The sequence below is a fragment of the Melanerpes formicivorus genome, unplaced genomic scaffold (genome assembly GCF_026170545.1).
Source record: "Melanerpes formicivorus ecotype bairdi unplaced genomic scaffold, bMelFor1.0.p_v2 SCAF_143, whole genome shotgun sequence".
Classification (NCBI taxonomy): Eukaryota; Metazoa; Chordata; class Aves; order Piciformes; family Picidae; genus Melanerpes; species Melanerpes formicivorus.
This window is the reverse complement of record NW_027142495.1, coordinates 902232-919250: the sequence shown is the minus strand read 5'-3', so window position 1 is coordinate 919250 and position 17019 is coordinate 902232. Positions and strand designations below refer to the sequence as shown.

Here is a 17019-nt window from a genome sequence, read left to right as displayed (position 1 = left end):
TAACTGACCCTTAAAGGTCACCCACCTCCATCCCAAAACTATTCTATGATTCTAAAGACTTGTTTCTACTCCTCTCTTGACTGGAACTTCTTGGAATCATTAAGCAAAACATGTAACAAAGAAACTGTTGGGGACTTTCTGGTGGGATCTGGTACATAGACCTTCATTATTCATACATTATTAGGTACTTGGCTTCAAGAGCTGAAAGTATGAAAAACCAAGTTTGACATTTGCTACTCTAGTTTATAAGGGGTGATAAAGCCACATTTAAACTTGCTTGTGTAACAGAAACCTGTCAGGGGAGATCATCTGGTGAGCCTCCTGATGGAGTGTAGAGAGGCTCTGCAGAGGGGACCTCGGCAGGCTGGACAGACGGGCAGAATCCAACAGCATGAGATTGAACACATCCAAGTGCTGGGTTCTGCACATTTGCCACAGCAACCCCATGCAGAGCTACAGGCTGGGGTCAGAGTGGCTGGAGAGCATCCAGGTAGAGAGGGACCTGGGGATACTGGTCGAAGGTAGGCTGAACATGAGCGTGCAGTCTGCCCAAGCAGCCAAGAGGGCCAATGGCATCCTGGCCTGCATCAGGAACAGTGTGGGCCAGCAGGAGCAGGGAGGTCATTCTGCCTCTGTACACTGCACTGGTTAGGCCACACCTCGAGTCCTGTGTCCAGTTCTGGGACCACTCAGTTTAGGAAGGAGGGTTGACTTGCTGGAACGAGTCCAGAGAAGAGCAACAAAGTTGGTGAGGGGTTTGGAACACAGCCCTATGAGGAGAGGCTGAGGGAGCTGGGGGCTGCTTAGCCTGGAGAAGAGGAGACTCAGGGGTGACCTTATCACTCTACAACTACCTGAAGGGAGGTTGTAGACAGGCGGATGATGGTCTCTTCTCCCAGGCAGCCAGTACCAGAACAAGAGGACACAGTCTCAGGCTGCACCAGGGGAGGATTCAGGTTGGATGTTAGGAAGAAGTTCTATACAGAGAGAGTGATTGCCCATTGGAATGGGCTGCCCGGGGAGGTGGTGGAGTCGCTGTCATTGGAGGTGTTCAGGAGGAGACTTGATGGGGTGCTTGGTGCCATGGGTTAGCTGTTTGGGTGGGTTGGATTGGTTGATAGGTTGGACGCAATGATCTTGAAGGTCTCTTCCAACCTGGTTTGGTTTATTCTAAATAAAGGTTTATTCTAAATAAAGGTTTATTCTAAAACAGTTGTATTAGAAATGGCAAGTGAAATTCTGTATCTTTTTTATTTAGGATTCAATGGAGATGAAAACCAGCAGCATCATTAGCTAAAGATAAAAGGGAACAATCCATTTCCCTCTTAAGAGGGTGTAAAAGCCCAGAGAGATTTAATAAATGATGCATTTTAATCCCAGTTTTCCTATCTGTCTCACCTGTAGAAAGACTGTGGACTGAAGAATACGGTGGGGTTAGTAAGTGGAAGAAATGACACAGTTAAATGGCTCATATTCTAAGATCACAAAGTCTAATTCTGGTCTAAAACTTTAATATTGACAGGAGTGAGGAGTTTCTAGATAGAAGATATCCGTCTTGCCCCACCATCATCTGACACAAAGCAGAACCTCATTTGGGACTGCTGAGGACTGAAGGACAGATGGGTGAAAGCATTGTGACAGAAGATATGAAATCTTCCAACTAGCAGAAGTTGGGCCTGGAGGGACTGGAGCTTCTAGATTCTGGGCTACTTATGGGACAACTAGAATCATAGTAAGAGCTCCCATTTGACATCAGCATTTTCTTTGCTTTGAAAAAAGTCATTAGAAAATGTGTATGACCTCTAAATCCAACACATGGCAAGATTATTTTGAGTGTATTAAAACCAGTATTCCAGCTGTCTCACTGGAAAGGTTGGGGATGTGTTGAAAAAAAGCACACAGGTGTAGCTCAGCTTCTTCAGATCCATGGGCAAATGCTTACTCATAGAATACTTGTTACAGAGAAGCTTCCCTCCAAACAGTGGAGGAATAATCAAATTTCCACATGTGTGCTACTGAAGTGTGGCCAGGATACTGGAATATTGCTCAATATTATGATGACGCAGTCCCAGAACACTCAGGATGCACAGAGGACTAGGGGGAATAGGACAAAACTAGGAGTGGATAGATTCAGATTGGATGTTAGGAAGAAGTTCTTTGGCATGAGGGTGGTGAGACAGTGGAACACGATGCCCAGGGAGGTGGTGGAAGCCCCATGCCTGGAGGTTTTTAAGGCCAGGCTGGATGGGGCTCTGAGCAACTTGATCTAGTGTGAGGGTGTCCCTGCCCATGGCAGGGAGGTTGGAACTGGATGATCTTTGAGGTTCCTTCCAACCCTGACTATTCTGTGATTCTGTGATCTTTCCCATCCCTTATGTTCTGAACTTGACCAAACAAAATAAATAAGAATGTATCAGAATGGGCAGATAAGGTATTTAAGGACAATTCAAAATGGATATTAATTAGGCTGTTGACAATTGATTAGGGTGTTGTGCATGAGCCAACTTTTAAATGATGGGCTGTAGAATTGTCTCTCTAGATCCTTTTGCAAGTGTAGTGTCTTTGGGTCCTCTATTAAAGTTTGTTAACTGAAGTGTTTTGTATTTTAAGGACCTGATGCCTGATTACCATTGAGCAATTAACATCCATTTTCATGACACATCTCTGAACATTTTTTTCTGAATGTTTATTTCTACCACAACTTATTTCTATCTTTCAGGAGTAACAACACATTGAGTAACCTCTGCCAAAAAGCATATATTTTGCTTTTTTTTTGACTCAAAACCTAGTTGAGCACAAAGGTAAAGGATGGCTTAGTTGACATACCAGGAAATCAGATAATAATTCAGTTTGGTCCTTTATACCTAAGTGATTGAGCCTGCTCTGGCCTGGATATTGACTGTGGCAAGAACCCATATTGAAGAGTATAAAGTGTAATCCAAGTGACAAAACCTTTTAGCCTCATATAACCAACAAGAAAGGGTAATAAACTTACCTTGTGTAGCAATGTAGTGATTTGGTCTATGGTAACCCTAAAAGAAATTGAAAAAAACCAAACCAAAACAAAAAAACAACACACATATATAAGTAATATAAACTGTAAAATTTCATTTGAAGTATTATTCAGTAAAAAGCACTATGATAGAGATAATGTATTAGATTAAAAAGTTCTTTACAGTGAGGGAAGTGCAAAGGAGAAGCAGAACAAAGACCAAATGTGTTTTCTGCAAGATACTTAAGTTGCAGCCCTGTACATTAGGGGACAGCAGTAATATGTTCTTTCAGTCCCTTGTTGGCTTTGCTGCAAATGAACAGCGTGAAACCCTCTCTAGCACTTGGAGGTAATGGCATCAGATGCTCATGAAAGCTGAGCTATACCTCCTAGCTATTGAATGCAAAGCCAATCCGTTTTTTTAACAGCTAAAGAATGCTGGGTTTGCATCCAGAAGGGTGGGGGAGATGCTCACTCTGTCCACTGTGATTTGTTTATTATTTCTAAACAGTAAAAAGGGTGAAATCTTTGACTAAATGGCTTGGTGTAAATACATTTGTTGACATCTATAGGAAGAAAATACACCAATTCTGTTTTTTCTCTGATGACAAGAGCAACTTAAGTTGTCCATGCAATAAAGATGAATACCCTAAGGATTCTTTGCAGCATTGAATGGGCTGCTGATAGGGAACAATGCAAGTTTTACAGTATTTGAGTTTCTGATGTGATGGAAGCATCATTGAAAGTTTAGATCATACACTAGTATGTTGATAAACTCAGTTCTGTAAATGTTAATCTTTTAATAATGGTTGCCAGTCATCAATAGGAAGCACTCAGAGCTGTGGCTTGCATGCCATTACAATTTCTTTGTAGAAGAGCAAGTGATACAAGTTGGGAAAGAGCCAAAACTGCTGAGGATACCTTGAGTATTACAAGAAGAACAAAAAGAATTGCAGAATTGATTCCTTTGCATGGCACTGAAATAACACTGGGGAGTCTATAAAACAAGAAGTGTTCAGATAGTCACTGAGTTGATTTTTTTTCCCCCTGCTATGTGTTATCTAAAATCCTCAGTAGCTGGGATCAAGCAATTATGTTTCCCAGTGAAAAATCCACATGGGAAAACCATACAGCATAACCATTTTTCCTCTCTCATTTATCCAAGAAAATATCCTAGTTTCTGTGATGGTGACATCCCTTATGAACATGTTTATTCTGCCAACTGGGCTAGTAACTGCATGCCAGAGTAAAACTGCAGCTGCTTCTGTAGTAGAAACCCATGTATTTGTAATGGAAACCTGACTAGGAAGACTACAAACAAAAAATGTTGTGTTTTGTGGTAGAGCTGTCATTGGAACATGTCTTCAGTCCTCCACTGTTGAAGATGAAGGGGAGACAGACATTGTTTCTCAGACATTGTTTCTTTTAGGACCACAACCTCTCCATTCTCCTGTACTTCCATAAGGGAAAAAAAAAATCACACACTGCTGTGTAGCTATCTCATATAGGTATCATATTAAATCAGACTTCATGGCCCAAATCCTTATTCTTCACATCTTTTGGTAATTTGGAATCAGGTCAAAATCTGACACAAAATAGAGCCTAAACCTGAGAACAATCCTCAGTGCTAGAGAAAGTGCGAAAGCAAATTCAAATCTAGGTTCACAATATGAACTCCCTCATTCCTTTCATGAGTGATTATTCCATTCAGAGTTTAGAGGGATATGTAACTAAGTGTATATCCATATGTGCCTTTACCTCTTGGTGCATGTGTTATTCTTTCTAACAGCAAGGGACCGAACAGAAATTTGAAAGTAACTGAATGGTTCTTGAACATGCTGATAAAAATCAATGGAAGGAGATCTCTTCAGAATGTTACAACTCAGGTTGTTGCAACAGAGGTACCTACTCTTCTTGTATAGATCTAGCTCCTCAGTGAGAAAAACATCAGTTATGTTCCTATTTCATACTGGTGATTAAGCCTAAACTGCAAACTGTGACGCCATTTTTTAAAGACTACATCTGAACAAGAAAGCTTTATCAGGCACAGTTTGCTATGAAGAAACACTTGTTTTCCATAGCCTAACATCCAGCACTTCATGTAAACAGTAAGATTATTACCTTTGCCTATCTGGCTTTAGATACTATTGACTTTCTAATGATTTCCAATTCTACTTTCGAGTTCATTCTGTCAACCAAAACAACCTTGTCTCTTAAAGAATTTATTCTAATGTAAAACATTAAGTTAACACACTGCAGGATGAACAAAGAAGCCACCTTCAATAATTAAACAGCCTACATATTTAATGAAATGTCTTGCTTGCATTAGAACTACTGGTTAACAGCTGCAGAATATACTTTGAAGGCGACTTAAAAGTGCAGAGATGACAAGAGATTGCAAATCTCTGCATTAGGCATTACAGAGTTTTGTCACATTAATATGCAAACAGCTTTCTTTTAAATGTGGAGTGATGCCAAGCTGTTGACAGAAAGTGAAAATAACATTTTGTTAGCCCATAGAAGCGCCAGTAGTCAAAGTAGCCACACAGTGGTGCTGGCAAGGTTTCAGTCTAATGGCAGTTGGAGGAGAGGCTCCTTTCATTTGGAGATTGACAAAATCTTTGAGGCTCTTTTCTCCTTCCCTCCCACCCCACTTCAGTGTGCACCTGGCTTCCAAAGATAACACCTACCAACAATGTTTAGCAGCTGATATTAGCTGTGATATCTATTAAAAATTATGAATAATGTGAGAATAAGAAGAGCTGCCTCTCTGACCGAACACAATGTTAGGTTTGTTGATTTCAGCAGTATACTCACATCAATATAATTCCCATTGATGTAATCTGAACTCGTTTCTCCTTCAATGGGCTGCAACCTTACTCGAGAGTGATCATCTGGAACAAGAAAAATGGAGAGAAAAAAAGAAAAAACATTAATAACACATCCAGTACAAAGCTTTCATCAAAATACTATGAAGTCATAGAATAGTAGAATTGTTTTGGTTGGAAAAGGCCTTTAGGGTCATTGAGTTCAACCATCAACATAAGACCGCTATGGCCACTAAACCATGTCCAGAAGTGCCATGTCCACACATTTCCTGAACACCTCTAGGGATGGTGACTCCATCACCTCCCTGGGCAACCTATTCCAACACCCTTTCAGTAAAGAAATTTTGCCTAATACCCAGTCTAAACCTCCCTTAGTGCAATTTCAGGCCATTTCCTCTCTCTCTGTCACCTCATACTAAGGAGAATAGATCAGCCACCACCTCACTGCAACATCCTTTCATGGAATCGTAGGCAGCAATGATATTTTCCCTCAGTCTCCTATTCCCAGTTTCCTCAGCCGCTCCTCAGAAGACTTACTCTATAGACCTTTCACCATGTTGCCTGCAAAAACATCGTATCTACACTTAATCCTCATTTCAGTCATTCAGAAGCTTCAAATCCCTTCTGATTTTCAGCCTGAGCACCTTAATATTTCTAATGTGAAATCCATTGTAATCACGTGGGGATTTTTTGCCTTGACACTTCCCCCACCTCCCCGCCTTTTGTCAATAAAATAAATAGCATTATGTTGGCAAATGTTTAGCCATTGGGAAATGCTGCTGCCACTACTCAAAATAAGCCAAAGTCATTCTACAAGACAAAACTGCCACGTCACACTTTGTGAAGGAAGCTCATTATGCTTTCATCAAGGGAGAAAGCAAAATGAAGTGATGATGAAACCCAAGCTGTCAGATAATGGCTTTGTCACTGAATTTTGCTCCACTGTGGCCATCCATATCTACCCAGGAAGATGTAAACATTTTCCAGCTCTGTTTTCCAAATTCCAGTCCAAACCACTACAGCATGAATTAATTTCTTGTCAGCTGCCTCATTTCCTTTATGATACCACAGCAGTGACTCAGAAGTGCTGGAGGCTAGCCCAGGGATGTGAAGTCACCATGCCTGGAGGTGTTCAAAAAGTGTGTAGACATGGCACTTCAGGCACTGGTTTAGTGGTCATGGTGATCACAGTATCACAGTATCACAGTATCACTTAGGTTGGAAAGGACCTCGAGGATCATCGAGTCCAACCTATCAACACAGACCCCATGTGGCACCAAGTGCCACGTCCAATCTCCCCTTGAACGCCTCCAGGGTCGATCACTCAACCACCTCCCTGGGCAACCTGTTCCAATGACAAATGACTCGCTCGGTGAAGAACTTCCTCCTCACCTTGAGTCTAAACCTCCCCTGGCGCAGCTTGAGACTGTGATATTGGGTTGAGGGTTGGACTAAGAATAGAATAGAATAGAATAGAATAGACCAGGTTGGAAGAGACCTTCAAGATCATCGCATCCAACCCATCAACCAATGTAACCCACCTAAACAACTAAACCATGGCACCAAGCACCCCATCAAGTCTCCTCCTGAACACCTCCAATGATGGTAACTCCACCACCTCCCCAGGCATTCCCATTCCCATGGCCAATCACTCTCTCTGTATAGAACTTCTTGATCTTTCAGGTATTCTCCAAGTTAATAATTCTATGATTCTAAATGTGCCCCCAAAATGAATCTCTGCATGCTAATGAAGCTGATTCTTTTTTATTGTTTTTTTTTGAGACTTTATGTACTCCTCTTGATTCTCTTGGTTCAAAACTAACAAAATGCAATGGCTTTTCTACCATGTTGCACAAGTTGTTGAAACAAATTGAGGGCATGATCTCAAGGATAGAGAGATGGTAAACAGCCACTTCACTGCTGCATCATTTACAAGTTACTCCTGCTAATTAGATACCTGTATATTATTGTGTTTGAATGCTGCTTGCTAGCTGAGTTAATATTACTTGCAAGTGCTTATAAACATTTGTTACTGTCATTATTCTGTTGTAAATGTAAATAAGCATTAGAATGCTTGAAACTTGCCACCCATGTTCTAAAAAACCCAAGCAACCTTAACTCCTAAAAAATAATGAATGGATGAAAGAACATCAAGTGGCTTAAAAACCTGACCTCATCCTCAGTAATATAATATTGGCCCACATTATGGGAGAGGAAGGACAGGGCAAGTGGTTCTTACAATAATATTGGTTTGGGATTACAAGTCAAGAGGTTTTCAAGTGGCTGAGTAAGAAAGGAAGAGGCAAAGTCTTTATCTCACAGTCTTTTATGCTCCAGGTCTCAGGGACTAGAAATTTCAGAGCTTCATGAAGAGAGGGTGGGAGACCTGGGGCTGTTTAGCCTGGAGAAGAGCAGACTGAGGGGAGATCTTCTCAATGATCAGCAATATATAAAGGGTGGGGGACAAGAGGATGAGGCCAGACCGATTTTAGTGATGTCCAGTGATGGGACAAGGGGCAAAGAGAACAATCTGAACACAGGAAGTTCCACCTAAAACTGAGGAAAAAACTTCTTTGCTGTGAGGGTGCCAAAGCCCTGGAACAGGCTGCCCAAAGAGATTGTGGCGTCTCCTTCCCTTGAGAGATTCCAAACCTGCCTAGATGTGATCCTGGGCAACCTGCTGTGGGTGACCCTGCTATCGCAGGGGACTTGGACTAGACCTCCAGAGGTCCCTTCCATACCCTACCATTCTGTTATTCTGTGATTTTCTTCCCTGGGATTCCCTTAGGAGATGGAAAGGGCACAGTTTTAATCCAAATACAGTAAATCAAGATGAATTAGTTCCACATAGCTCTTTGCCATTTTCTTGTGACAATTCTATCCAACAGTCTTCAAGAATGAGTTTTTTCAAATGTGTTGGAATACTCATACCCATAGTGTTCATCGGGATAACCTTTTCAGCCTCTTAATTCATTTTTCCAGGATTAAAAATGTATAGAGATGTATTACATAACCCACATAACCCATGCTGGTCTGTCCCCACCATACTGTGCTCATCCAAGTACTGTGGTGCTCTTTGCTTAAGTTCTTTACTATGATGGTGGTGGAAAACCAGAACAGGTTGCCCAGGGAGGTGGTTGAGGCCCCTTGCTTGGAGATATTCAAGGCGAGGCTCAAGGAGTTCCTGAGAAGCCTGATCTAGTTGAGGATGTCCCTGCTGACAGTGGGGAGTTCAGACTGCATGACCTTCGGAGGTCCCTTCCAGCCTGGAGCATTCTAAGATTCTATATGATTCCATGATTCCATGATTCCATGATTCTATGATTCTGTGATTCCATGATTCTATGATTCTTGGATTCAGCCCAGAAATGTGTTCCATACTGAGCAAAACAAACTTCAATTGCCCACTGAGGAACGTTTTAAAAGTAGCAGTTCCTATTACTTATTTTAGGTTTGTGCAATTGAATGATATTCAGTGTTATCTTTTCTTTGCCTTTCTTTGTGTTTTGATGTGGTTTTTTTTAATTTACTCCATTCTTTCATTGCAAGATTTTTTGCTTCAGACTGGGCAACACTAGGTAAGTTATATCATACCTACAACTTTGAACGATCATCTCACCTTTTTTGCTTTTCCTATGCGTCCTTTCTGGCACTTCATTCTCTATTTCAGGGAATTCTGGAGGTAATGGACTGTTCAATACCCATTTACTTGCAGTGATGCCCCTTTTTTATTGCTTTGACAATGCCACTTAACTCCTCACTGAATGGCAACACTTCTTAATTTGAAAAAAGAATATTTAATTGACAAAATTAAATGTTTTTGTGTCTATCCCTGCGCTTATGTCAAGTAGATTTAAACCTAAGTGGTACACAAGCCACATATTCCTCCAACACAGCATTTTGGTTGGAAAAGGACTTTAAGGTCATGATATCCAGCCATTAACCCACTACTGCCATATTTTGACTCTTAAATAGATTCTAGGTTAATTCTCTAGAATTTGAGGATATTTTTCCCCTTTATACTTCAGTTGCTTTTGACAATTTTTGCAGCTTTTAAACTCTTTCTTTTCCAGGTAATTGCTATTTTGATACCCTTCTATTAGGAGATCAAACTTAACTTTGCACTGATCACTCAAGCTTTCAAATTATGTTAGAATCTATTTGCCTTTGTAGAAAATGGTAACAGTTGATGAATATAAGCATTAACTGCAGCATGTATATGCCAGCCCACAGACTGTGATCTTTAATGAGCCCCATGAGTAGCTGGCTGATTAACATGTCTGGCCAATGACCCTTTCTTGGGACGTGCCTTGCTGCCTCACCTAAAATCTTTAGCTGTTTTTAAGAGCTGTGATCAATAGTACCTTCTCATTTAGTCAATACTGAGTTACACTTTTACCTAAATACAGAACCCCTCCCATTCCAAAATTACTTCCAGAACTCTCCTGAGGAAAAATTGATAGATTCTATTCTACCAAAATCTATGCATAACTCTATGTATTTATGACAGAAACAGATTTTTTCATAGCTAAAAAATGACTCATTTAGTTGGTTCATGCCAGTTTTAGTTCCTAATGAGAAAACACACTCACACCTATGTTTGGAATGCAATCCAGAGGGACCTGGACAAGATTAAGAAGTAGGCTTGTGTGAAACTCAGGCAGCTCAGCAAGGCCAAGAGCAAGGTCCTACACCTGGGGCATGGCAATCTGCAGTATCAATACAAGGAGGATGAAAGGATTGAGAGCAGCCCCGAGGAGCAGAACTTGGGAGTACTGCTGAGTGAAAAGCTTGGCATGAGGTGCCAATGTGTGTTCACACCCCAGAAACAAACTCTGTGCTGGGCTGCATCCCCAGCAGTACACACAGCAGGTGGAGGGAGGGGATTCTGCCCATCTGCTTCACTCTGCTCAGACCCCACCTGCAGCGCTGAGTCCATCTCTGGAATCATGGAACTATTTGAGTGGGGCCAGTGACAGTCACAACAATGATTGGGGGGCTGGAACCTCTCTTCTGAGGCCAGGCTGAGAGACTTGGGGTTTTTCAGCCTGGAGAAAAGAAGACTCCAGGGAGACCTTGTGGATTTTCAGTAGTTAAAGTATGTACATAGGAAAGATGGGGACAAACTTTTTAGCAGAGCCTGTTGTGACAGGACAAAAGGTGTTGGTTTTGAACTAAAAGAGGGAGATTTAGACTAGAGAGAAGGAAGAATTGTTTTACAAGTGAGGGTTGTGACACTGTCCCAGGTTGCCCAAAGGAGTGGTAGAATCTCCATCTCTGGAACCATTCTAGATCAGGTTGGATGGGGCTCTGAGCAACCTGGTCAAAGATGTCCCTGCTGAGTGCAAGGATTTTGGAATGACAGCCTTTGTAGTGTCTCTTTCAACCCAAACCATTCCACAATTCTAAGAACACAAAGCTTTCCATGTTCAGTGCAGTAAGATCATGTCTTCTGTGGATGACTGAGCTGTAATCATGACTGAGCTTGTTGATAGAGCGGCTCATGAGCTGAAGCCACTTTCGTGGGGTGGGTAGAGCATGCTTGTAGCCAATTAAATGCACAACACTTGGGGAATGTAAAGCATATTGCCACTCTGACAAACTCCTGCAGTGCTGGCCACTTGGTGATATTGTTTTAGTTCCCTCAGAGGACAATAATGTGTACAAAGGCAATAATGTACAAAGAGTATCTTGGGGAAAATGTAAACAATGAGGATAAGTGGATTAAAAAAATTACATTAACAGCTTAATAGGACAAAAAAAAAAGACATTTCATTATAATGTGTCCATAGTCATGGCATCTGAGCTATCATATTTTTGTCTTTGAGCACAGCATAAAAGGGCAATTTATTAAAACCTCAGAATCTTAGAATTGTTTTGTTTGGAAAAGACCTTTGAGACCATCAAGCCCAACTGTGAAAGCACTTTACACTTAAAACAAGTATAATACAGAAGTATTTGGGACAAGTTGTCAGAAGTTGATTGCTAAAATTATATTCTTATAGTCTGTGAGAAGTGATCATTTATCCAGCAGAAAACCACATAAATCAAACTGCTATCTACCCCACTGCATACAAATATTTAAGAGATGACAAACTGTGGGTAGTTTCAGCCTCTCTTTTAAGATACTGACTTTAAGACTAAAGCATTTTAATTTGAACTGGTGTTATTTTTGTTGTCACAGCCACATAAATAGGAAGTGTTACTGCTAAGAACACCACCCAACTCCTTTCTTTGCTTAATACCGAGGACATTCAAAGCAAGTTGAGGTCTAAATGACCAGAGTTATATTTGGCCTCTCAGAGAGCCTTCAGTATCCCTTGTAATTGCCATTGATTTATGTATTTAATAACTTTTCCTTATTTTTCCCTTGGCTACTTATCACTTCATTACCTCATGCATATAGCACTGACAATCATCTATTTTCCTCACCCAAAGGGTGTCTAAGTATAAGACAATGCGAGGAGTCTTGTGAAGGGCCTAGAGCACATGACCTGTGAGGAGTGGCTGAGGGCGCTGGGGTTGTTCAGTCTGGAGAAAAGGAGGCTGAGGCAAGGCCTCATGGCTCTCTATGACTCCCTTGAAGGGAGGTTGGAGTGAAGAGGGGGCCAACATCTTCTCCCTAGTGGCAGTCAAGAGGACTAGAGGAAATGGATGCAAGCTGTCACAGGGGAGGTTTAGGCTGGACATTAAGAAATATTTCTTCACTGAAAGGGTCTGACTGGGACAGTGGTGGAGTCACCATCCCTGGAGGTGTTTAAGCAGTGTGTGGACCTGGTGTTTAGGTACATGGCTTAGTGTTCACACTGCAGTGATGGGTTTAAGGCTGGACTGGATGATCTTGAAGGTCTCTTCCAACCAAATATATTCTGTGATTCTGAGACTTTGTGACATTAAAGGGGGGGGACTTCTAACACTAAAGACTAAAGAGAAGATCTATTGTTGTGTACTTGGACTGGAAATAAAATTTCACATAGGAAAGATACAGAATCACACATAGAGTCACCATGGTTGGAAAAAATCTCCAAGATCATCAAGTCACATAAAACTTTTTGGTATTCTTATTTATGCCTTCAGTATTTTTACTTAAATGATAATAATCATCTAATGTATTGCTACATGCTCACAGAATAACAAGCTTAACACATTAAAGATTGCTTGGAAGGAAACAAGCAAAATCATATCAGCTAGTTTGTCTTCTTGATAAACCCATCATGATAGCTACACTTCCCTACAAGACTACATTTCCTTTATGAAGCAAGAAAGGACTTCAAGTTGCACCAGGGAAGGTTTAGGTTGGATATAGGAAAATATTTCTTCCCTTAGTCCTGGAATATTCTACCCAGGGAAGTGGTGGTGTCCCTATCCCTGGAGAGATTTAAAAGCCGTGTAGACGTGGTGCTGACTGACGTGGTTTAGTGGCGATTTGGCAGTACTGAGTCAATGGTTGGACTTGATCTTAAACATCCTGCTCAGCCAAAGCAATTCTATGGTCTATGATTTTATTTCTTTGCTCATACCTGCTCCATGGTTATCTGGCTGGTTGATAGAAACACATACATTTTGTATTTTAACTTATATTTTGAAGGAACAGTCAGGGAGGGGATTCCTTCCTAGAGATGATCCCTGGGAACTGACTGTTTAAGTGCAACAGCACCAGTGTGTAAATAAGAATATGATTTTACTGAAGATGGATTTTCTGCCCCCATGTTCATGTGCAGTATCTCTTGCTACAATGTTCTGCAATCTTACAAGTCATATTATCATCTCCTCAAGGTATTTGATTATTAGGACATGCAATCTTTATCAGGCTTGGCATTTTAAAGTAAAACATATGGATTTTCTGTTTGTTCCTTAGAGTCTGCCAGGCATGAAGAGGGTAAGTCAGGAGAGCTGTCACTGTTATAGCAGAATTCTTAAACATCAGTGCTGTTCACCCTACAATATCATAGGATCATAGAATGGGCTGGGTTGGAAGGGATCCTGAAGATCATCTAGTTCCAGCCCTTCTGCCATGGGCAGGATTATCATCTGCTAGACCAGGATGCTCAAGGCCCTGTCCAACCTGGCTTTAAACATCTCCAGAGAGGGGACAATATCTAAAAACCACTATCAAGGTACAGATGTGATCATGGATACTCTTTCACTAGGACACCAGAAACAGTTTGGAAATTGTGAGAATAGATTACTGGTTAAATATTTCCTCCTACCTCAGCCAAATATTTGCAACAAAGAGGAAGGTATACAGAAGGCTAGTTGAGAAAACACATTAAATCTGGCAGTCTTCTCAGAAAAAAAACCCAAAACAAAACCAAAACCCAACCCCCCAAAAAATAAAAGTAACATCTTCCTTCACTTTTATTTTCTTAATTGGAGACAAGGAACATGAGCCTGATCTTAGCATGAGGCTAGTGGTCATTCTTACCTAGTTCTGGAAGGAAGTTAATACAGTCCACAATAATGTTGTCAACACTTACATGCAATGATATTCCCATATCTATTTTTCATTCTGTTCTCATCTTTCTTAGCTGAATCCCATGGTGCAGACTGTCCTTCAAAGAAACTCTAAAAATAGAAAGAAAGTGGCATTAAGAAAAGCATCTAGCAACAGTTAGCTTATGGCTGAAACCAAGGAGAAGACAGACAGTGCTTGCAGGTATTGCTGCAGAACTGACATTTAAATGAGTCTTTTACTGAGTTAAAATCATAGAATCATAGAATGGTCATCTAGTCCAACCCCCTCTGCAGTCAGCAGGGGCATCCTCAACTAGATCAGGTTGCCCAGAGCCCTGTCAAACCTCACTTTAAATATCTCCAGGGACGGGGCCCCAACCACCTCCCTGGGCAACCTATTCCAGTGTTCCACCACCCTCATAGTAAAGAACCTGTTCCTAACACCCAGTCTAAATCGGTTTAGTTTGAAGCCATTGTCCCTTATCCTATCATTCCAGGCCTTTTTAAACAGTCTCTCTCCATTCTTCTTGTAGGCCCCCTTCAGGTACCAGGAGGCTTCTATTACGTCTCCCTGGTGCTTCCTCCAGGGAGAGTCTCCTGTTTAAATGCTCTTTGTACAGAGCTCCAGATGTTACCTATTTTATATATTGCCTACATTTTAATATGAGATTATCTTTGTAATAGCAAGAAGAATTATTTGGATGTGAAGTGCTAACAACTCTTTCCAAAGCTGCATTCTTTCAACATCTTCATTTCTGCTATCCAGTTTCTCCATGCAGTTCATTAAATAGTAGTATCACAGAATGAGTTTGGCTGGAAGGGAACTTTAAAGGTCATCTAGTCCAACCTACCTGCAGTCAGCAGGGACATCTGCAACTAGAGCATGTTGCTCAGAGCTCCATAAAACCAGACCTATATTGTTTCCAGAGATGGGGCACCTACCACTTCTCTGGGCAACCTGGGACAGGGTCTCACCACCCTTAGCATAGAAAAGTTCTCCTTTCTGTCTAGTCTAAATCTCTCTTTTAGTTTAAGACCATCACCCCTTGTCCTGTTTCAACAGGCCCTACTAAAAAGTATCTCACAGGGACATGAAGATGAAAGACCTTCATCATCAGTGTTGGAATTGTGCCAGTATCTGAGTCAGAATTACAGACTGTACTGACATGTTACTGTTTTTTTTGATGTATCCACAGACTTCAAGTAGTTCTTGACACATGACCTCATGGATCTAAACTTATATAGGCTTTAAAAAACACCCATTTGGATTCAACTGGCATGTATGTAGGGTTTTTTATCATGCCACCAAGATGATTGTTTTGTCAGATAATGAAAATATTGTGATTGTGTAAAAAGTATGATCTAGTATTCACCCAAACTCTCTGCTGTAAATAATGCATTTAATGTATATAAGAAAGCTGAAGGTGTTACAAATCTGGGCAGCCTGATCTAGATTGGAATCCTCCTGCTTACAGGGGGAGGCGGTTGGACAAGATGACCTTCAGAGGTCCCTTCCATCCCAGACCATTATATGATTCTGTATATTTGTCCATTAATAAAACACACAAAATACCAAAAGAGCAACAAGCAGGTTATTATGTCCTATCTGTCCTGTGCATTCTGTGGTCTAAAAGAGCATCTCCACATACATGTTGTATCTTTAAGTCACTTGATTGTGATGCATTTTAACATTTTGTACTGAATTATTATTTTTTTGGTTAAAAATATTTACTCGACAAATAAAGCAGTGGATCCATGTCAGGATAATATCTGTCATAACTCACATTTTGATATTTCTCAGGGATCAGTCCTGGGACCTGTCTTGTTCAACATCTTTGTGGGGGACATGGACAGTGGCATTGAGTGCACCCTCAGCAAGTTTGCTGATGACACCAAGCTGTGTGGTGCAGCAGACACGCTGGAGGGAAGGGAGGCCATCCAGAGGGACCTTGACAAGCTGGAGAGGTGGGCACAAGCCAACCTCATGAAGTTCAATAAGAGCAAGTGCAGGGTCCTGCATCTGGGTTGAGGCAATCCCAGGCACAAATCCAGGCTGGGCAGTAACTGGCTGGAAAGCAGCCCTGAGGAGAGAGACTTGGGGGTGCTGGTGGACAAGAAGCTCGACATGAGCTCTCAATGTGCACTTGCAGCCTGCAAAGCCAATCAGATCCTGGGCTGCATCAGGAGAAGTGTGGCTAGCAGGTCGAGGGAGGTGATCCTCCCCCTCTACTCAGCCCTGGTGAGACCCCACCTGGAGTACTGTGTCCAGTTCTGGAGCCCCTATTACACGAGGGATGTGGAGGTGCTGGAGCGTGTCCAGAGAAGGGCCACAAGGATGATCAGAGGGCTGGAGCACCACTCCTATGAGGGCAGACTGAAGGAGTTGGGGCTCTTCAGTCTGGAGAAGAGAAGGCTCCGAGGTGACCTCATTGTGGCCTTCCAGTATCTGAAGGGGGCCTACAGGAAGGCTGGGGAAGGACTTCTCAGAGATCTCAGGTAGTGATAGGACTAGGGGGAATGGAATGAAGCTGGAGGTGGGGAGATTCAGGCTAGATGTGAGGAGGAGGTTCTTCACCATGAGAGTGGTGAAACCCTGGAATGGGTTGTCCAGGGAGGTGGTCGAGGCCCCGTCCCTGGAGGTGTTTAAGAGCAGGCTGGATGAGGCTCTGTCCAGCCTGATCTAGTGTGGGGTGTCCCTGCCCATGGCAGGGGGGTTGGAACTAGATGATCCTTGTGGTCCCTTCC

At 41.8% G+C, this 17019-nt stretch overlaps 1 protein-coding gene across 1 annotated transcript in view; it reads right to left on the bottom strand.

Annotated features, from left to right (window-relative positions):
* Nucleotides 1–2864: 2864 nt before the first annotated feature.
* Nucleotides 2865–17019, bottom strand: part of LOC137456940 (receptor-type tyrosine-protein phosphatase mu-like) — a 463121-nt gene continuing 448966 nt past the window's right edge. The window contains exons 21-23 of the mRNA XM_068168616.1: nucleotides 14298–14385; nucleotides 5810–5886; nucleotides 2865–3032 (exon numbers count right to left, since the gene is read on the bottom strand). Coding sequence (XP_068024717.1) covers nucleotides 2865–3032; nucleotides 5810–5886; nucleotides 14298–14385 — 333 coding nt within the window. The remainder of the gene's footprint in view (nucleotides 3033–5809; nucleotides 5887–14297; nucleotides 14386–17019) is intronic.